The sequence below is a fragment of the Ambystoma mexicanum genome, chromosome 1p (assembly GCF_040938575.1).
Source record: "Ambystoma mexicanum isolate Mex_15411 chromosome 1p, UKY_AmexF1_1, whole genome shotgun sequence".
Taxonomy (NCBI): Eukaryota; Metazoa; Chordata; class Amphibia; order Caudata; family Ambystomatidae; genus Ambystoma; species Ambystoma mexicanum.
In genome coordinates this window covers 198,114,957-198,136,913 of record NC_090921.1, presented here as the reverse complement: position 1 = coordinate 198,136,913, position 21,957 = coordinate 198,114,957, and the positions used below count along the sequence as shown (strand labels likewise).

General features: G+C 45.2%; 1 protein-coding gene across 1 annotated transcript in view; it reads left to right on the top strand.

Moving 5' to 3' along the window:
* LOC138467086 (vomeronasal type-2 receptor 1-like) overlaps positions 1–21,295 on the top strand; it is a 64,083-nt gene extending 42,788 nt beyond the window's left edge. Inside the window, exons 7-8 of the mRNA XM_069607237.1 lie at positions 20,172–20,295; positions 20,385–21,295. Coding sequence (XP_069463338.1) covers positions 20,172–20,295; positions 20,385–21,295 — 1,035 coding nt within the window. The remainder of the gene's footprint in view (positions 1–20,171; positions 20,296–20,384) is intronic.
* The last annotated feature ends 662 nt before the right edge of the window (positions 21,296–21,957 follow it).

The following is a 21,957-nucleotide window of genomic DNA, read 5'->3' as shown; positions in this document are numbered from 1 at the left end:
CTTGCTTGTCATTTTTGTAGGGGTTGATCGTTCTTCTGTTGCGTTCTGGAGGCTGTCATGGTCTTCTCCTTGGCCTTGTTCCCTTTTGCTGTTTTCCCCTTCTGCACCCACACTGAGACCTGTGTGACCTCCTGGCAAATTTGCCCAGGGTTAGATCTTCCCCCCACGGCATTTGTGCTTGTGATACATACTGTTGTGTCTCCTTGGTGCAGTCCTCAGTTGATTTGGGGAAGTTGACATCTTCCTAGCCCTCTGTCACACGCTCCTGTTCCACACCCTTCTTCCTCATTTGCATTGACCTTTCTGACGTCATTGGCAGCCTTTCAGCCAAGGGCGCCCTTTCCTTTGACCCAGGCGCCCATGGCATTTGTTGTTGCTGATCTCCTTCTCACTCAGTCCTTGGGGGGCAATATCAGAGCATCGTTGTTCTGGTCTTCTTTGTGTCCCTTCAAACTCTTCGCCTATGCGCCATGTCTTTGGCAACCTGCTCAGCAGCCCTGCTCTTGTGTTTCTCTTTTCCGTTTTCCTGGTTCTTTCTGCTGACAGCCTTGCCATTCAGGTGCTGCTGTTGTAGAAGCTTGGAGATAGGTTTGTTTCCTATCTCCACAGTGCACATGCTGTGTAGTCGGAAGGTTGTAGTCATACTAGAGACTTGTGTCATGGTATTGCCCTGTGTTCTGATCGTAGTGACAATTTGGGGGTTCATCGTAGTCATAGATTCTTTGTTTGTTTGTTTATTTGGTAATGTGCAACAAACCCTTGGGTAGCTGGACACAACAGGACAATAAGACATAGAGCTTCTTTACAGAAACATTTCAAGTGCATATATACATACATACAATGAAATAAGATTACTGCCACCTCTATTTACAGTAGAGTGGTGGGAGCTAGGGGTCACATATTAAGTAATACAAATAGCAGTTAATGGTACAGTATGTACATATCAAATACAATGAACGTGGTAGAGTGAAGCAGGTATCAGGTAGGGGAACAGTCTAGGTACTGGCTAAGCAAGTTTAGGAATCATTTGTTTGTAGCCATTTGAGTACATTACGCCTACATTTGGGGTAAGGTTGTTCCATTCGGAGCTCTGATGGGAGAGTATTCCAGGATTGTGCTGCTTTGACTGGGAAGCTGGATTAACCAGCTGTAGTTCGTTTGAATCTGGGGATCTCGAGGGTGTGGGCTTTGGCTGATCTCATAGGGCGAGTAGCAGTTGATATGGAGGTGCTAAATGGTTCAGGCACTTAGAGGTGAGTGAGACTGTTAAGGAGGATCCTGTCATTTATTTTTAAATAGTGGACATCGCTTCTGAAATTAGAAATGTGCTCTCTGGAAGGGATATTCAAAGCTGCTCTTTAATTTGCATTCTTTGAATTTTATCCATGACATGTTTATTGGCACATGAGTACAGGGCATTACAATAATCTAATCTGGACATTATAAGAGCATTGGCCAAGGTGATGCAGCTGGTTGCAGAGAGAAATGGTCTGCACGCTCGGATGAGTTTGCAGGTGTAGGCTGTTGAAGATGCAAGTGAGTTAACTTGTTTCTTGAGGGTGAGTGTGGAATCAAGGTAGTAACCTAAGGTTTTGACGATGGGCATCACCTTGATGGGGTCGTTGTCAATATTGAAGGAGGCATACCTAGGGCTAACTTTTTGAGGTTAGTTTCAGAGCCTAGGATCAGTATCTCAGTTTTATCGTCATTCAGGCAGAGGACGTGGGATGCCATCCATGCCTGAATGAGGAGGTATGTCTTATTTACTAAGGATGTGTCCTCAACAAAGTTGCCCGAAAGGGGTATGAGGATCTGGGTATCGTCTGCATAATTTGTGTAGGTGACACCCAGTCTGTCCAACTTATCAAACAGAGGCTTAGCAAAAATGTTATACATGGTGGGCGAGACACAGGATCCCTGTGGTACTCTGCAGGACATTTGATGGGGAGGCAGACGGGGAGAAGACTCTCATTGTGCGGTTGGCTAAAAAGGACTGGACCCAAGATATGCCATCCTCTGAGAAAAGGGCAGCCGACCTGAGGTGGTTGCATAAGACTGCAAGGTCCACCAGGTCGAAGGCTGCCGATAGGTCCAGTAGAAGTAGCATAGCTGTTTTCCCATTATCCTTCAGCTCGTCAATTTGAGTCTTAAGGTCCAAGAGGGCTGTTTCAGTGCTATGAAGGGGGCGGAAGCCAGATTGCCATGATCTTAATAGGTGATTAGCTTCCAATTATTCCTGAATTTGAAGATAAGCTATTCTGTTGATAATTCTAAGTAAAAAAGGGACAGTGGTAATAGGTCTGTAGTTGGTGGGGATGGAGGGGTACATTTTTTTTTTTTAAGCAGAGGGAGGAGCCAAGATTTTTTAAGATTGTTGGCACTGTATTGGTCTTGAAGGAGACATTAATGAGCTTAGAGATGAAGGGGGCTAAGTCTATAATTTGGGCTGGGCAGCTGTCTCCCTTGCAATTCGAAGGTTTTAGGGAGGGTATGATTTTCTCAGTTTCGAGGATAGAGATTTTCTTGAAAGGTAAGGTAGTTCTATTCGGTGTCCAGTCAACTGGTCGAAAAAAAACTGGTCGACTGCAATTTGGTCGACGCAATTTGGTCGAAAACCAAATGGTCGAATTTTTTTTTTATTTATATATTTATTTTTCGGGTTTTCGTTTAGTAAAAAAAGGGGTGTTTAGAGAAAAAAAGGGGGTTGGGGGGGACCCCCCCAAAAAAATGAAAAAAAAGGGTTAAAATATAAAAAAAAAAATTCGACCATTTGGTTTTCGATCAAATTGGTTCGGCCATTTGTCTGGTCGACCAATTTTTTTCGACCAAATGTCTGGCAACCGTTCTATTCATAGTATGTTGGGGGGTTGCTGCTCAGATGGGAGCAGAGAGGCCTTCTTGTTAGCTATTTTGAGTTGGATGGATGCAATTATATTTGACAGAGCATGTTGCATGTCATAAAACCATAGCTTGTCTTTTGGGACATTGGGGGTCATACGAGTTTGGAGGTAGCCATGGTGCTATTAGTGCCATGGCTGCCTCCAAAGTCGTGTCCGGGTCCAGGTTCCTTGAATGGGGATTTACCGGGTTATTCCAACCTTGGAGGACCCAGTAAATCCCCATCAAAATACCCATCCCCATTCCCATTGAGCCCATATAGCCCTAATAACAGGCCCGTTATTAGCTTCCTGGTCCCCTTGCAGGACCCGCAAAGGACATCTGGTCTGACCAGACGTTGTGAGCGGGTCCCGCATGGGAACCTCGTAATGTGGTGGTAAGGGGTTAACGGCACCAGCCTGCTTACTGGTGCCGTTAACCCCTTACCGCTTCAGTCATAACGACCCCCATGACAGTGGGATTGGGGATTCCATTTCATGAAGGATAGAGAAAAGTTCCTTGGTGTCAGACTTAGCCTTTGAGATTGAATGTGTTCTTTTTGGTATTAATTATTTATTTTTTGTAGAGTTTGGAGTAGTCAGTTAGTTTGACTTTATTATAGTCAGTAGGGGAGTGGCACCAGATGGATGGGGGCTTTCTTTTTTGTAGTCTTAGTTCTTTGAGTTGGGGTGTGACCCAGGCATTAAGATGAGATTTATGTCTGCCTTTACAAAGTTTGACCAGTGCAATAGTATGCAAAGCCTTAGTCATGGCATTATTAAAGGTGTCATCTGGTACATTGGGTTCTGTATTGCTGTCAAAGTTATTAATGGAAGGAAGGAGATAAGGGAGTAGTTTTTCCGCTTTGATTTCCTTTTTACTTCTGGTTGGGAATGGGGGTGCCATCTCGATGGTTTTAGGGCTAAGGAGATCTAATGTGCTGGAAAAGGTAATAGGATGGTGGTCAGTCCAGGATTGCGGGGCTGTATCAGTGATGGCAATACTACAGTTCAGATTGGCCACCCAGTCAAGAGTCCTTCCTTTGATATGGGTGGGGGAGAGGACTTTTTGTATGAGTCCATGATCTTTTAGTAGGGCTGCTATTGATTGGGCATATTTGTTGTCGATATCATTGAAGCCAAGATTAAAGTCCCCCAGCAGCAGGGTTTGTGAGTGGTCTTTGTATTATTGGCTAAGAGGTTAGTTAAATCCTGCTCAAAAGTTCCCAGTGGTCCCTGGGGTCTGATATACCAAGAAGATAGTTAGCGTGTGGTTATTGGATAAGGGAAGTTTAGCTGTGAGTAGCTCACATTATAAGTAGGATGGTGATGTGGCAAGTCTGATAGGTAGATTAGTTTTAGATATGATAGCTAGGCCGCCTAGCGTCTAGCGTTAGGCCCGTCTGCTCTAAGAATCTGATAGCTGTCAGGTACCGCTACCTAAGGGTCAGTCCTGCTGCCTCATGAAGCCAGGTCTCATTTATGGCAAGCAGGTCCAGATTCTCATTGTTTAGAGTGTCGGCAATTTCAGCAGCATGGGCCACCAGTGACCTAGCATTAATGAGAGATCCGGATAGAGTTACGGTGCTATTAAGTTTAGGAGTGGGAGGGTGTATAATTGCTAGTGTATTAAGGCTCATGGTATTATTAGGGGGAGTAGCATCATGTGCAGAGTTCAGTTATTAGGTCTGGTAACCTGTACTCGCATAGTCAGTCACTCACTAACTTGGCCTTATGTATAGGACGGTTGTGTGTACTGTTTATTTTTGGTTCACAGAGGCAGGGCAGTCTTGACCTGGGTCTCATGTTTCTGTCCTTGGGTGGGCATGTTGAGATAGTAGCGAGGGGCATTATAGCGAGGAGACCGAGTGTGAGCAGGATGGACTGGGTCCTCTGGTTTCCACTCATAATCAAGGAGTTTATTAGGTCAAGTTATGTAAGATTGACTCAATTAGTCACAGGATAGGCTAGTTCCAGTTATCACAGTAAATGCTAATTTCACTATTCACAGGGTAGGCTAATATCACTTTCCACAGTAAAGGCTAATTTCACTTTTCACAGGGGTAGGCTAAGATCACTTTGCACAGTAAGGGCTAATATCACTGTCCACAGTATAGATTAATTTCACTTTTCACAGGGTAGGCTAATATCACTTTGCACAGGAAAGGCTAGTTTCACTTTTCACAGGGGTAGGCTAATATCACTTTGCACCGTAAAGGCTAATTTCACTTATCACATGGTCGGCTAATATCACTTTTCACAGTACAGGCTAATTTCACTTTTCACAGGGTAGGCTAATATCACTTTGCACAGTAAGGGCTAATTTCACTTTACAAAAAGTCAGCTAATATCACTTTGCACAGTAAAGGCTAATTTCACATTTTACAGGGGTAGGCTAATATCACTTTGCATAGTAAAGGCTCATTTCATTTCACAGGTAGTCTGACTTCAACCTTGGCATATAGTAGGCTATTATAATAATTTGCAGAGAAAGCGGCCTCAAATCAGATATTGTTTCATTTAATTATTGTCATGTCTGTTCGTTAGTATGCAAAATGTGTAGGCCGTGAGTTTAGAATAGCGGAATAGTAATACAAGCGGTGAGGTAGATCACATCTACTGAGATATGAGTACTATACTGTAGCATTAAGGTGTGCTACCAACATATCTGGGTAGACTATGTTTGCAATGATAGGAGAGCCTATGTGGCCAAAATTACAATAGCATATGACACATTGTGATACCAAATGAACTTTCTTCATACATTATATGGCAAGCATATTGTAGCAGCAGCCTAAGCGTGTCACACATAGTACATGGTAGCTAGTAAAATGAGACAGGGCCGGGGTCCAGAAGTCGAGCTTAGCATACCAGATCAGGGGCAGTGTTTCAATGTTTTTGGGCCATTAGTTGTATTGGGAATACACCGTAGGTATGGGTGGAGGGTACAAGCCTCTACAGAGTTTGATTGTTTAAGGTCAGCGTATGGTAGCACATTAATTTCCTTCTGCTACTACTGTGTTCAAGAATGGCAAGCATTGCCCCCGTATATACATATACGGGGGCAAGGGACGAGGATCACCTGTGATGGGGGGACCAAAGGGTCGAGTGCCGGCACATTCCAGCAAACAGGAGGCCAAACAGGGCTTTATCCTCGGCCGCTGGCGCCTTACGGTGGAGCGGTTAGGTTAAAGAGCTAGGCGTTGCTTAGCAACTGAGGGACAGCCTCAGTTTCAGGCCACGTTGTGCCGGCCATCTTGGGTTGGGCAGGGGCCTAGCTGTGGCGCAACGAGCGGCATGGGGGAGTGGGAATAGCACAATTTATGTGCTGGGTAGAAGATCAAGCAAAATGCATGTGCCTCTGATGTCGAGCATCTGACGAAGATAGAGTACAGAGGTGAGGCCAAGGGCTCCTGGCTCCCTGTGACCTTTGCTCGCAGTAGCCGGCTTCCGCTATCCGGCAGATGTTCGCCTGTTCAAAGAGCCGCATTGCTTGGCAACATGTAAACAGATGACCTGGGCTGCCATTTTAGGACAGGCAGTCGTAGGTACTGCAGTGCGTTGATTGGGACTTCAAAGGGCCTATATGGGCAACTGTCAGTGCTGAGGGTGATCAGCGGATGGTGTAGCCATATGTTGCACACAGGTGTGCTCACCTTCTCAGTGATGATGACGATCAGCGTAGGGGATAATTTGGCTGCTCCATCAGTGAGCACATTGATGTTGCAGGAAGTGAGTGTGAGGGCCCCTGCCCTCCTCGATGATCCTGCTGAAATGATGGGTACAGGGGCAAACAGGGCCTTACCTCTCACGGGCCTTTGCTCGCAGTGGCCGGCTTCTGCCTGACAGCGGATGTTTGCCTCTTCAAAGAGCTGCGTTGCTAGGCAATGTGTAAACAGATGACCTGGGTGGCCAATTTAGGACAGGCAGTCATTATAGATACTGCGGGACGTCGCTTGGGAATTCAATGGGCCGAAATAGGCAACGGTCGGTGCTGAGGGTGGTCAGCAGATTCGTTGATTCCTATGCCTGTGCTGCACGTGGCCTTCTTGGTAACTGGGGCCTTCTCTTGTCTCTTGCTCCTGCTCGGGGTCCAGGTGATCAGCGGCAGCTACTGTGCTGACTACGGAGGATGCTGTGCCTGGTTTCCCACTGGGAGAGCCAGGTGTTTGCCTGGACTTTTCCCACAGTCAACTGTATGCATTTTGTCTGATTTTTCGAGCAATGGGTGCTACCTCTTCCCCTTCTGCAGTCCTTGAGGGGCCTCCAGCATTGAAGCATGCTGTCTCCATGCCAGTCCCCTATTCTGTTGTGGTTGCGTGTCCTTGGTGGGTAGAGAGTTACTCGAGGCGGGGGTGCGCCTGTTGAAACACTGCATTTGTGATGTGTGCATCCTGTGTGGGGTGCTATGTTCCCCAGTGTGATGGTCTTGTTGTGACATTCCCTTGACAGCATCGTTTTGTGCTCTCCGGAGGGATAGTCTTAGTCACAGTCAAATTTAGGAGTGCTGCCGCTACAGTCCAGCCTTCTACCAAAGGTGTATGGGGCACACTTGTTGTACAGCCCTACTTCTCCAATTGCCATGGGTATGCCAGTGTGTATGGTGATGTGCTTCTCTTGACTCTCAAGTTTGTTCCAGTGGGCTTCCATTGCTGTCTTGGATCTTGTTGCTTCGACATCCCTCGGTAATGATTGTACTTCGCCAGGTGGTGGAGGACCTCAGTTTAGGTGTGGTGCCCCCTTTGTCCACTCACTCAACTGGTCATGTTTGATTGGTAGCTGGCTGTACCGTGTATCGGTGCTCTTGCTTGTACTGCTTTGTTGATGTGGAAGGGCTCCCATAAAATCCCTTGTCTTTTTGGTCTTGATTGCTTGACCGCGGCAGCCTCTGTGGGTGCCTGGTGGCATTGTGTGCCTGCTGTGTGCGCGCTGTTTATATATTTGTAGCCACATAATCGGTTCCCCTCCATGGGCGCAGCTTTCTGTCAGCTGTGTGGGTGCTCCTCACTTTCTGTGCTTGCTGATTAGCACGGGGCGCTGCTTCTCTGCCAGCTGCTCCACTGCATTTGGTCTTCCTCATCCTGGCACGTCTCCCCACCGGCCACGGTTCGCTCCTCCTGCCCTGGTCAGTGTCCTCTAGCACAGCAGGGGCTCCTGCCTCCTCCTATGTTTGGTACCTCATCTGGCCCTCGCCTTGTGCATTCTCAGCCATGGCGACCTCCAGGCCCGGCTCCAGGAATTTTAATCTGGGTGGGCCAGGTTTGTGACCAGGGGGGCCAAACCTTTCTCAGATTTGTGATCCGGCAAAACACGTCTTCCTGGATCTGAAAAATCAATTTGCCCTTAAATTCTTTAGTCTGTTAGACTGCTTTATAAGGTGCAGAAGCCTGGATTCAAACCCAGGTTGTTACCCACAAGACTACTTGAATGTTTGATAAAGATGCTTGTTTGGATTGCACTCCCTGGCAGATTTAAGCCAAATAGATTATTGAGCAAAGCTGACAGATGGCCCCGGGTAGGTGGGGCATGGCTGTGGAGCTTATGGTGGGAGCATGTAATCGCTGTCATGAGTGCAACAAATGTTACATGTTTTTTAAATTGTCTTTTTCTACTATTGGAGTTGTATATTTAGAGGTATGACTCTAGCTGGAAACAGCCAACAGCCTGTTCACCTCACCAGGTTTTGCTGACATGAGGTGATTTGCCTAGGTTCGCTCAATTCATTCAAATGGGAAATCTGCTCTCGCCTTCCAACTGCTCATCCCTTCCAAACTCACAGGCTCTCCAGTACTCCTTCCACAGTCTTCTGCTCTCTTCTTCCATTTGCTCCTTTGTTTCCTTCCATAAGCTCCCTCACTACTTTAACCTTCCATTGGCTACTCACTTCATCTTCCATATGATCCCCCATCTCCATAAGGAAAACATTTGCCAAAAATGAAAAATGAAAGCTGTACACTGCCCTTAACAAGAGTCTGAAAGATTAATCCCAATTAGTCATGCCCTAAGAAATATGTTTTGTGGCTTTCTTTCAACATACTGCTATAATTGAGATATAAAAAACAGTACAGATCAAAGGAGAAGCAGAAAATATAGTGTGGCAATATCACCCCGTCACTTCCATCAGCTCCTCCTGACTACCATTCCCATTTACAATCACTCCCACCTATCCCACCCTTCCCCCACCATGTCTTCTTGGCCTGGCTGCGGAGAATCAAGAATTATGCCACCTCCTCCTCTGCAGGGCCTGAGCAACGAGGACGCCAGTCCTTATTCCATCTAACATAGTGTGCGCTTAATAATACCTCCCTGAATGCTGTGGCTACTCCCAGGAGGCCACGTAGGAGGTGATTGTGGTCCAGCCATTTTGTTGTGAAAGACAGCCCCCTCCACCTCTATAAATATTGAATCAGAGAATAGGATATTTAGTTTCTTCCAAATTACATTACAGCTATTTTTAATTGAGTTGAGGGTGTGTGGGAGCGCTAGCATGCAGGTGAGAGTGGGATCAGGGGGGAGACAGTGGAGGTTGAAGAGTTTCCGGCCTCCTGGCATCAGTCCCGGTTGGATGTGGCAAGGAGGAGGGGCCGCTCCTCCTCTGCTACCCCCTATACATCATTGTGTGGTACATACTGTTTATAATATGCAATTGTCCATGATTACTTCTTATTTGACATATTTACTTAGCTATTTTGAATGTCACAATTTTGATCAATAAATGTGGCCTTATATTTTCCAAATAAAGATGTGTGTATGTCTCCTTGGCTGGCCCTGACCCCTGTGCTGCCCATCTATTAAACCATATTGCAAACTGGATCACTTCTAGGGGCTCCTAATTTTGGCAGGAAACACACAGTGAGATTAACTGATTTTGCCAGGATCACACACTTTGGTTAAGTGGTAAAGTCAGAATGTTAGCATAGCCTGAAATGTAGGTACTTGATCACACACCTTCCCAGCTAAGGTTGGTACAAATATGTTTTGAAGTTTGGTTTTAAATACCTAAATCATTACAATTCTGGGTCTTTGCACACAAGTCACCTTTTGTACAGATTTTGAAATGGGACTTACGTCCTGCTTACCATAGCCGTTACTCGGTATATAAAAGAAACTTTAAGTGATAGGGATGATTTATGGGAAAACATTTTCTATTGTCATGAATTGCATACTTTTATACCAATAAGCCATGAAAATAAAAATGTTGTTTATGTTGTAAGTTTCTGTATTCAATGTTTCTCTACTTTTCTTATTCCATTTATTTAGTTTCTTTTTCATACTTTGCTAACTTTATTTGTAAAGGTGAAAAGAGTATTGGGTCAATTTTGTTTTGAATCCTAAATTGCATAATGCGGACTGCTACTGTTTGCAGCTTCTTTGCAAAAGGGCCCCTACAGGCAATTTGAATCGTTTCCACAAAATACTGGAAAAGTAAATAGCAAAACAAAGGCAAAATCGCTGTTTCACTTCACTTTTGTAGTCTGTGTCTGGAAAAGTATAAATCTCTCCCACAATTAACGATTTGGAATCTGTTTGCTTTTACCAATAAAGTTGCAATCATAGGTGATCATTTTCCAAGTCCTGTGGAGTGGAAAAAGTGGTGGTAAAATGTTTTTTGATTGTAGCTTTATGTTCCCATTCTGATTGGAAGCCTACACACTCCAGAATGCCAATTAATCAGAACTTACAAAAGATCCCATACAGACACAAAGTGAAATGAAATGCATAACAAAGTCATTGTTTCACACAGCTTGTTCTTTACCCCCATCAATTCTAATCACCCAACAGCCAACCCTAAATAGCTAATTAAAAGCGTATATAATGTAAAGAAAAAAGTACCTTTTCCTATCACTAATCACTTCCTATTTTAAATAATCTGCATCTGATATATGTTAAAAAGATAAGGCATCACTGGGAGGAGCTGGGCAGCCCTGACTGACTTTGAGGGCAGAAAGGCACAGCAAGGGTGCCCCACGAACATTTGTCCATTGTTCGACTGTTAAATCCACCTCTGATTGCACTCTGCAGGAAATATCTCAATACCCTTTTTTTATGTTTAACAGTTCTGCACCGTTTATACGTTGCCAGAAACATATTAAGAAATGCTTTTTTCTTGTGTTATTTTCAAGGTTTCATGATCAATCTTCTGAGAGCCAAATGTTTATTGGGGGAAGTGGGAACAAACCTCCAGTTCTGCACCCCTGCCCCTCTGTCACTGGTGGGATCCCACAGTAAATAACTTCAATTTCTGGCACTGCCTAAACACCTAGCAGTTATATCATACTTTTCAAACAAGGCCCACAATACACATGATGTATTCAGTTTGCATACAGACATTGTCAATTGTTACTCCAATAGTATGATGTCAATAAGGCAATACTAATCTGCCCATTTCATAAAAAGTTCTGGCCAGGCAGCCTAGGCTTCCAGACAGACAAATATGCATACTGTTTAGGTCAGAACCCCATAGGTAAGTTTGTATGAGAAGATGATCTGAAGTTGGTCCATACTTACCATCCTAGACTTGATATGTTCAGGTAGGTTCTTATTGGACCACACTAGTGAGGTGCAGTTTGAGTCCATAGGCGTTGCAAACAAGGCTCCCACATCAGGGCATGTATACTGTCACTTAGGGAGATAAACTGAAACCAACACACATTGGCAAAGCCAAGAATTAAGACTTTTGAATACACATGGTAAAGACATTTGCCAGGCACTGACATAACGGTACCACCTGGCAATAAGGTGGGAACATCTAGAAAATGGGGTGAGTACCTACGCATATATGATGTAATTGTCTGGAAAATACCTGTGTAATACTTATACACATGTCAACACGGTTGACTTTGCGATTGCTTGTTTTAGAATTCCAGTGTAAGGAACACATGTGAGGACACCATGTTGCTTGTAAATCTACTGGCTGAAAACACATCATGTTAAGAGATTTTTGATTACAACAGGAGCTCATTTACAGTGCCAATTAAGTCTGACAGAGCTAGCTCAAAGAGTACTCAAGAGGGTATGATTCAGCAGGGAGGGGGCAGGTAGTTGGTAGGAATACCATAGAGATTAACATGGCAATGGATGGGTAAATGACCAAACACATCCATTGAATGTCTATCCCTCCTAACATACTTTCTCCATCCTATATGTGGTCCGATACAATTATTCTGGATTACACCCAATAACCTACTTCAACGCCTTACATCAAACCACTTTGATTTTACTACACTCTCCCCTCCAGATTTACATTGTTCTTTCTACCAACCTTACTGTTTCACTTACACCCAAGTAGTTCATGCAGCAGAATATATACTTTGAATGGAATTTGTAAGGGTTCTCAGTCTAATTAATCACTGCCATTGCTCGCTCAGGCTTCAATACCATTATTTACCAATCAGCCTTGCCCTCCCTGCCACTAATGTGAACAGCCGTGCCCAATCTGCTGGACCACAAGGTCTACAAATGCTTGCGGTATCTTGTGTTCCAGTGAATGTAACTTGTCAGGGTCTTTAGCCATGTATGCGCCTGGTGTAGAAATCTTTGTCCAAGCATCACCACCTCCATTTATTGTCTTCTACAGTGAACCATCTTATTAGGCATGATTGGAACAGCTATATTCCCACACATTAACACCTACATTCAATTACAGAAATCTACTTGATAGGTTTGAAACAATAGCTACCATATAAATGAGAGGTTTGTAATGTAAGTAAGATTAAAAGTTTAGTTAAAAAAGCAACACAGGATCTTGCTAGACAGTTGTAGGCTGCCTGCTTGAGCAAGTGTGCTACCTTACTTAGAGGTGTGAATGGCCCTCCATATCCCTGGTCATTTCTGCTTTCATGGCTGTGGGGCATAAATCATTGTCCAAGGTAAGCAAACAAATCCTGACTGAGCCACCTTCAGTGCAGCTCCTCAGAATGCTAATCGCAAAATCCCCCCAGCCTGTTTTTACCCTCTTAGTCTCCCCCTCCACCCCCTGGTTCCCAGTGGCTTTTTAAACTCCATGTTTAGTTTTTTTTGTATTGCGTATAGTTAAAATACATTCAGCCTTTTGATGAAAAAAAGAAAAATATGAAGAAAACCTCACAGCACTGACATGGTCTCCTTTCTAGCAGGGCTGGGCTGACCCACCGGGAGACCAGGAGTTTCCCCGGTAGGCCTCGGGCTATAGGGCCTCTTTTCCTGGGGGAAGGATGCATGGGTACTCAAAATTAAACTATCACTCGCCATTCGGGGATATGCATCATACAGGCCAGCCTGAGTGTGGCCATTCGCTGTATGATTTGTTTGCCTGCAAGGCCCGACCCTGCCCATGGATTTTGGGGCTTGCACTCTCGTCGCACTAGGGTGCACGTGCATTGAAACCGCAGTGCCCTAGTATGCTCTGTGCTTTTGAGTCACATGTGCAGGTGTGGCTGGGCCCATTATTGAATGTGCCACTGCCACCTGAGAGACACTGCTGACAGACAGTCCGAGTGCTGTCCTGGTACCAGGCCCATGCCATGTGTTGTGCCCGTTTTCATGGTGTGCTCTAACAGATTCAAGAAAGACAGCCAACCAACCAGGTGAGGTGGGCCGCACTACCTCCATCAGTAGACAGCAGCAGGTGACCCAAGTGAGGCTGTGGCTGGGGCTGAAAGCAGCTGAGGGCAGTAGCCAGACCTGAAAGGTAAGGGATTATGTGTACATGCGTGCCCCTCTCCCATTCTGCCGAGTGCTTCTGACCCTCACTCTCACCCTATGAGGTAAACCTTTTACAATGTGCTGTAATATTTTCTAGCCATCATGCTATGATGTTTTCCATGTGTTGCTATCCTGTGCATAAAAGTGCTGAACTTTTTTCTTACTGTGATGCCATGAACTGTAATATTCTGCACCTCTGCTGCAATGTGTTCCCCCTATGCTGTAATCATTTACCGGCCGGGGTCGTGTAATATGTTCTCCATGAGCTCTAACATTCCCCTTCCTGTGCTTTAATGATCCCTGCCTGAGCTATACTGTAAAACAGCACCCAGTTTACCTAATATCCGCTCCTTGTGAGGTGATCCCCCGGCCCTGAACTGAATGGGGATGGTTATCGAGGTGTAGTGGGAATACTGGCAACCCGTAGACCTATTAAAATACACTTCAGCTCTGCTATGCAAGACCAAACTGAACTGCTAATCCAGTACTGCCACTCACACCCACCTCTACAAATGTACCTTACTATGAACTAAAGAAGTCCCTAACTATGTCATTATAGAGGCTGACACACCGCTCTGCTAATGCACCTCTTCCCAATCCTGACCTCCCACAACTCCACAATTCCAGCACTGACTTCCATTGACGCCTGCTGTTCCATTACCGCAACTAACACTCATCTGACCTTCACTACTAGTCCACCCTTACCAGCAGTAACCCCTTTGCTACTATTACAGCCATTAAAAAAACTGTGCTAATGGACCTCAATCCTAGCCAGCAGCAACCCTGTTGTTCCATTACAGTGGCTCACACTCAGATCTGCCAATGGACCCTCCATCCTGTCTTGCAACACCTCACGTTATTCCATTACAGTCAGTGTCTCCTTCACACGCAGCTCTACCAGTGTTACTCAACCCTGTCTAGAAGCAACCCCTATTCTTCCATCACACTCACTCCCACAAAGCTCTGCCAATGGACCTTAATCCTGGCTAGCCGATGTCTGATCTTTCATGCTTGTGGTAGGTGGTGAGGTCTGCATACTCCCGGAGTTGTCCTGATAACCAGATCTAAGGTCATGTTGTTTCTGGACAGGGAGTAGATGTGTGTGGGTGGGTTGTTCCAGCACCCCCTCCGATAACCCCTTATCTTATCCGGTTGTATTTAGGATGCCTTAGCATGGCACCTATGCTTCTGGGCCCCTCTGTCTCTGTGAGAACAATAACACATTTCAGCGATTCCAGACTTTATTTGGCTGTGAAGGGGGGCTGCAGGGTGTGCAGATGATGTCTCAGGCCCGCAGGTGGAACCTAGCAAGGTGCGTACCCCCTTGTGCTGTAACATTCTCAGTGGCGGTAGTGTGCTCTCCCAGCACTGTACTCTTCAAGCCATGTGCTGTAATAATCTCACTGTCTGCTGTACCATCCACTTCCTGCTGTAACATTGGCCTGTTCTGCTGGTACATTAGCTCCCTGTGGTGTGCACCTCTCTTCCTGTACTTTAACGCTCCACCCGGTGTGCTGTAATATATCAGTGTGGTGTGATTTCCCCAAAACACCTGCACTAAATCTCTCCTTGCTCAGCAATCGTCGGCTAGTACATTATGCCCTGCCCACCCCCTTGCTCCACACACTCTCTGTCCTCCTCTCCACCTCCCCAATCCTCAGGACTCTGATGGTAATTTCATATCTTCCCGGCTGATTCATGGGTGCCTGCCTGCCTATGCAGTTGTCTTCACGCTGTGCTGAGCACCCCACCCCACCCAACAGCTTGTGCATGCTGTGTAATCCATCAGCCCGCCACTGCCTGATGGTTCTCCTGGTGTGCAAAACCCCCAACCCCATGCTGTAATATTTCTGCCACATAAGAAAAATCCCCTTCCATATTATGTAATCCCTTAGCCCTGCATAAAGCCAGCCCTGTGCTGTAGCATGACCTACCCATGATATAATATGTATTTGGGCCAAAATCGTCCAGTCCTGTGCTGTACTTTCACCCTCTGCTTTAAAAATCACATTTGCTAAAACACCCCCATGCCGTGGGATTCCTCTGCTGTAATATTCACTACACGTGCTCTTATCCTCATCTCTGTGCTGTTTTTTTATTCGTTTGGGTTTATAGATGGCACCTGCACCAGCTATAAACTGCTAATAGGTGCTCAGGTACTCACACCGTTTTGCACCTGCTGCCATTAATGGCCAGTTAATACCAATACGGCGGTGCTTGGAAAGTGCTCTTGCCATGCCTACACAAACTGTTGGCATTCCCAATGCTTGTTTTCAATATGATGGGCCCCCTGGTGCAGAAATATTTTCCTGTGCACTAATATTGCTCACTCGTGCGTCAAAATATGGAGCCACTTTGATCACATTTTCCAGGGCCTCTTTTGGTTTCCAGTCCAGCCCTGATTTCTAGGGGGGGCCAGGGGCTAACATTGGGGGGGCCTAGCCCCCCTGACCCCCTGCTGGAGCCGGGCCTGGCGACCTCTTTGGTCAGTCTTCCCTGTGGCCCCCTCCTTGGGTAGTCTCTCCTGTGGCCCCCTCCTTGGGCAGTCTCTCCGGTGGCACCCTCCTTGGGTAGTCTCTTCCGTGACCCCCTCCTTGGGCAGTCTCCTCTGTGGCCGTCCCGTTCACCTTCTCCAGCGTTCTTGTTACCTCGGGGTCGGCCGAATTTCCTGCGTCACACACAGATCACGTTTCCGCATCTCTGTCGTCTACTGCTCTTATTTTCACTCCTTGTGCCATACTGCTCTGTACTTTAACTTCTTTTATTCTCGTATGCTCCTCTGGTGTTATGATTTTGGTGTCCTCTGCAGGTCGTATTCCTCTGCCGTATGTTTATTTCCTGTTCGTTGGGTTATTTGCACGTCCATTCATTTGTGCGTTGATTTGATGGTGTAATTTCTGTCTCCCCTGCAGTTCTTTTTATGTACTTATCATTGTGTTATTTGTGGTTTGCTTCATGCTGTGTGTGCACTTCTTTGGTGTTATGACTCTTCTCAGCAGTTTATTGTGTGTGTTCTTCACTGTCCTTAGTTAGGGTGTCCTCCCTTGGTGCTGTCTGTTGGGCCGGCGCCTTATTTGTTTGTTCTGCATGCGTTAGGCATGCAGTTGTGTGCCTTGTTGGTCTGCTGGGCGGGTCTGGTGTGAGAATTGTCCCTCCATAGTTCTGTGGGGGTCACTTCCCTGGTGGTTTAGTGGGTAGTCCATATCCCGGGGTTGTTGCATAGGCTGGCACAATATATATATATATTTCTTCAGCCACGTGTCATCCGCAGCCTCTCTGCATCATACGCAGAATCTGCTGATGCACGCGTAGTTGGGTGCCCGTGGCATTTGCCGGTGCGCGTTCTCTCTTTCCTACCCTGCTCTCTCCATGCTGCTGGGGAGCGGGTTCCCTTCCTGCTGTGGTACGGCGGACCTCTCCCTCTGGCCTCTTCCTCTGCGCCACCTGTTCAATGGGCCTCCCACTCCTACTCGGCCCCATGGTGCAGTGTCATCACGCCAGCCTCGTTGCCAGTTGTTGTAGTGTAGTTGGCCTCACTTTACTGGAGTCCCAAACCTCAAGGCCCCGCACACCGATCCCATGAAGACACGGAGACAAGGGAATCTCCAACCTTCTTTATATCCTTCTACAGCAGTGTGTGTTTCCCAGTGTCTACCAGCTCCTCCTTTTCCTCCCCTTCCTCCCCTTGTCCTTGCCTCCCTCCTCTTTCCTTAAGGTGGTTCTCTTAAGGTAGGCTGGCCGATTCTCGTGTCACAACAACCAGGTGGCTGCCATATGATAAAGAATAGGGTCTAAGTCTCTTTTCTATGTTAGTGGCGTCATTTCAGGAGGATGTAGGAGTGCCTACTATTGTTTGTGCACCGGGCTGCATGTAAGTGTGGTGGGAGGGGAGGCTGGGGTAGGGGGTGCTAGCATGGAGTGAAGGAGGTGCTGGGGCTAGAGGGGGGCAGCAAATGGGAGGGTGCAGTAAACACAACCGGCAGCGAGGCGCTGGCAGAAAACAATGGACTGCAGGCTGACACCAGCTAATCCATCCCATTTTACAGCTAATAGGATTGCTCAGCATCTATCTCCATGTTTATAATAAAAGATGCATGCTTTACTGGTCAGCTTTGGTTAAACGCTGGTTCATTCAAAAAAGTGCAATGTGCTGAGATTCAGATTCTATGGCCCTCATTATGATAATAGAAGTAAAGGGAAAGCCATGGTATTTTAAACACTACCTATTTTTCATAATACCACATACTTATGAGTGGGGATATCATGAAAAGTGTATATGGTGTAGGGTAGTTAGAATGGATAACATGGGGTGGTTATGTGACAGAGTTTTGGGACCTGGTAGCATAAGCAATTACGACTAGCAGTAGACTGTACTGGTGTCCTGTCTTGGGAGGAGGTCATAGGACAGATAATGTTCATCCACACCCTAGAAAAGAGAAACGAGTCTATGCACCAGACTGTATCATCACTTGAGTCCAGGCAGCAGCAGACACAAATACAAGGTGAAAGATTGTGGATTCACTTCCGGTCACAGGTGATGCTCAATGGTATATTTTGGGATATCATCTGTCAGACTGTGGTATCACGTCTGGCAAGTCAGTGCTGCAAGTGCTGGAGGAACATCTTGAATGAATGTGTTGAGCTAGTTTTAAAGTTGGAATAGATAGAAGGTGTGTGAGGCACATTTGAATGGATTATTTCTGTTCTTTGTGCCTTCTCTCTCATTTTCTTTTTCGTTTCTTGTATTTTTCTAAATTAATGTTTTATAAATGATAACGGTGGAATTGTCATATGCAAGAGCATTGTAACTGTGTTGGAAATTAGAAAGGTTAGTAATGAAGCAAACAAAATAAAAAAAACATTTAAAAAAATTAAATGTCAAAGAAAACTTAATCGTAAACAATACATCTGACTACAGTGGTCTCGTAAGGCACGTTGATATAGGTACAAGACTATGCCCATCGTATTGGAACCTGCCCCTTTAAAGCCTTTTTAATTCGTTGGCTGGGACTGAAGATAGCTCTCGACAAGCATATTGGCATAAGCATGTGTTTGCCCAATGCATGTAAATGGTGCAACAATAATATGCTTTGGTAAAACATACATGAAAGATTACTTGATTCATATTGTTGGATAGTATGGCATTCCACTAATGACATCAGATAATTGGGTGGTTAGTTTATGGGGTCAAGAAGATGACCTAGCTTATGTTTTCAACTAGGATATCTATTTCTGGCGGTCGACACTGCCATATAATGCAGAGAGAAGGGGCTTACTTTTGAAAAGTAGACTGACATATGGGTATCTCCAACGTATGCGGCTAAAATAAACTGCCCCTTAGAGAGTTAATGATCTTTAGTAGAAGAATCTGACCATTATCAGAAGATCTGAGCATTGCATAGCTAGGTGAAATTACCAGAACAACACTGGGGAGGGATGTTGGATGTTAGTTTAGCTGTTCATCTGAGTGATGTTGCTCCAAACTAAGTGGCACCCACATTTATTCTCATCAAACCGGAACATCCATTTTCTACATTCAATTCTATTTTGCTGTTTTCCAAACTATTCTGAATGTGTATTTAGTTTTTGTTATAGCTCCATGCATACATTCCATATGAGTAACAGTAGACTTCATATTTTATGGGTTGGATGGGCTATCTGATCTGCAAGGAAAGTACCAGTCTGTATTTGTCTTACAGGAATAGGGACAGGAAACAGTGTGTTGGGGAAGGGGTATAGTGAAAACTAATGTAGAAATAAATGCTAGAGAATGGCGGAGGTCTTCATCTTTAGTAACCACAGGTAATTTCCAAGGGTCTCCTGATTTCACCTGCCTACCATGGAGCTCAGGTGCATGGTGTGTGAAGGAATTAGACTTATGGGAGGAAAATAAGGAAAAGAGGGAGGACAGCAATTCTCTCCTTCTTCTGATCAATGTCTGTGATTGGACGTGTTGGATGCCCGTTGGACACTAACCATCTCACAGGGCCTTCATCACATTGCATATGTAAAGGATATACATGTTTATCCCTATGTTCACCTCACATGTGGAACTCCCTGCCACCTCATCATAGAGTCATTGACTGTCTCATGCACTTCAGTGCTACATCAAAATCTTCATATTCTAACCTACCTGCTCCCTCCACTGCTCCCTGACCTGCTCCCCATTTCTTCTGCCTTAAAGGTCCCTTTCTTCCCCCCCCCTATCAGTATCCCTTCTCCTGTTATTATACTGCCAATACCAATAGACAATTCAATCTGTGGTGTGTCTGCCCTACGTAAAAATAAAAATACAATATTAATAGATTTGAGACTTCTGATTGGGTTACTATCCGGGAGAATAAACAATAGCAAACACCCTCAGAGTGCCTTTGAGTGACTCAAGATTAAATGTTTCTTCTATTTTTTCCTTACCTTTTCGAATGGCTTGGGAGGAGTAATACAATGTTGGCATATTATGCCAGGAGGAAACGATCTTTGAGAAATGAATGCAAGCTCATGAAGCTCTGGAAAATAGCAGACGGACGTGCTGCAACTATACCACCCAATGGGAAGTGGAATGGTGAGAAGGAATACTCCTTGTATCTAACAGGGAAATCATTATTTTTCCAGATCCCTGTGTCTGTGTGCACACCCAGCTGCTCTCCTGGATTTAGAAAAGAAGCTAAACAAGGAAAGCCCCTCTGCTGCTTCCAGTGCGTTGCATGCCCTGCTGGGGAAATCTCAAACAAAAGCGGTGAGTAGATCTCAGTAACTGTAACACTTTTTTGAAACTATGAAATACCAAAGATTTTCATATCTTAATGCCTTTGTTTTCCTCTTCAGACTCTACGGAATGCGTCAGGTGTGCGTCTGATCACTGGCCTAATGTCAGACACGAAAAATGCATCCCAAAGGCAATACAATTCCTCTCCTTTGAAGAGGCTTTAGGAGTTGTTTTGGCAGCTGCCAGTCTATTCTGCTCTGGGATCCCTCCTACAATTTTAGGACTTTTCATCTTTCACCGGGACACACCCATTGTCAAAGCCAACAACCGCTCCCTCAGCTACCTACTGCTCCTATCCCTGACCCTGTGCTTCCTCTGCTCTTTGGTTTTCATTGGTTACCCCACCCCAGAAAAATGCCTCATTCGCCAGGCAGCATTTGGCATTACATTCACTCTTTGTGTCTCTTGCATCTTGGCCAAAACCATCATGGTGGTCATTGCCTTCAATGCTACCAAACCCAAGAGTGGCCTAAGGAAATGGATGGGACCTCAACTGTCTTACAATGTCATTAGTGGCTGCACACTCATTCAGGTTCTTCTGTGTACTGCTTGGATGATTATCTCTCCCCCTTTCACAGAATATAACACTCACACTCAACCTGGAAAGATACTAGTTGAATGTAATGAGGGATCTCCCATTGCGTTTTGGTGCATGCTGGGATATCTCTGGATTCTTGCCATTATTAGTTTCATAGTGGCCTTCCTAGCCAGAAAACTGCCTGACAGCTTTAACGAGGCCAAATTGATCACCTTCAGCATGCTCGCCTTCCTCAGTGTTTGGCTCACTTTTGTTCCAGCCTACCTCAGCACTCGGGACAAGTTCATGGTTGCCATGGAGATTTTTGCCATCTTGGCTTCCAGTTCAGCTCTGTTATGCTGCATATTTTTCCCAAAATGCTACATCATTGTATTGAAACCAAAGGCAAACCACAAAAAACATGTTTTCAGTGGAAAAAGGAGTCTAGGCTGAAAGACACACTTTAATGATAGCTTTGCCTTTGTTAGGATAACACTGTTTGGTTGGATCATGTGTTACTGGCTATATAGCCTTGTCTGTACAAATTTGCCAGATTTAATATCAATGTACCACCCTCAATGAAGGTATGGTTTGGATCCATTACACAATATGTAGCCAATGTTGCCCTTCTCCCCTCAACTACTAGAGTGTTTACTTTAACAGGACAAGTGCATGTCAAGAGTTTTCCCGTGTTGAGAGATGCAGACTACCTAAAGGAAAAATGCAGCTTAATTTTTCTGGCTGAAATATGTGACCTGGCTGCATATCTGAAAACATTCAGACTTATGTCACTCTAAAATTAGCCAGTGCCTGATTGAGTTCATAGACGTTGAGCTGTTTGTTTGTTTGTTTGTTTGTTTGTTTTATTTATTTGTATAGCGCTCCGGACCCGTGGGCAGAAGGGCGCTTAAGAATACGGTTACAGGCATGAAATATACAATTACATATTGCAACAAATTACTTGGTGCAACAATTTACATAAATACGTGCTATTCTTTGTTCAGTAACCAGCTGATAACATGTTTCCTAAAGATCGGAAAGGATTCAATAGTTTTTATGTCAAGTGGTAGTGTGTACCAGAGTTGGGCGGCTAGCACTGTGAAGCTGGCGCCTCC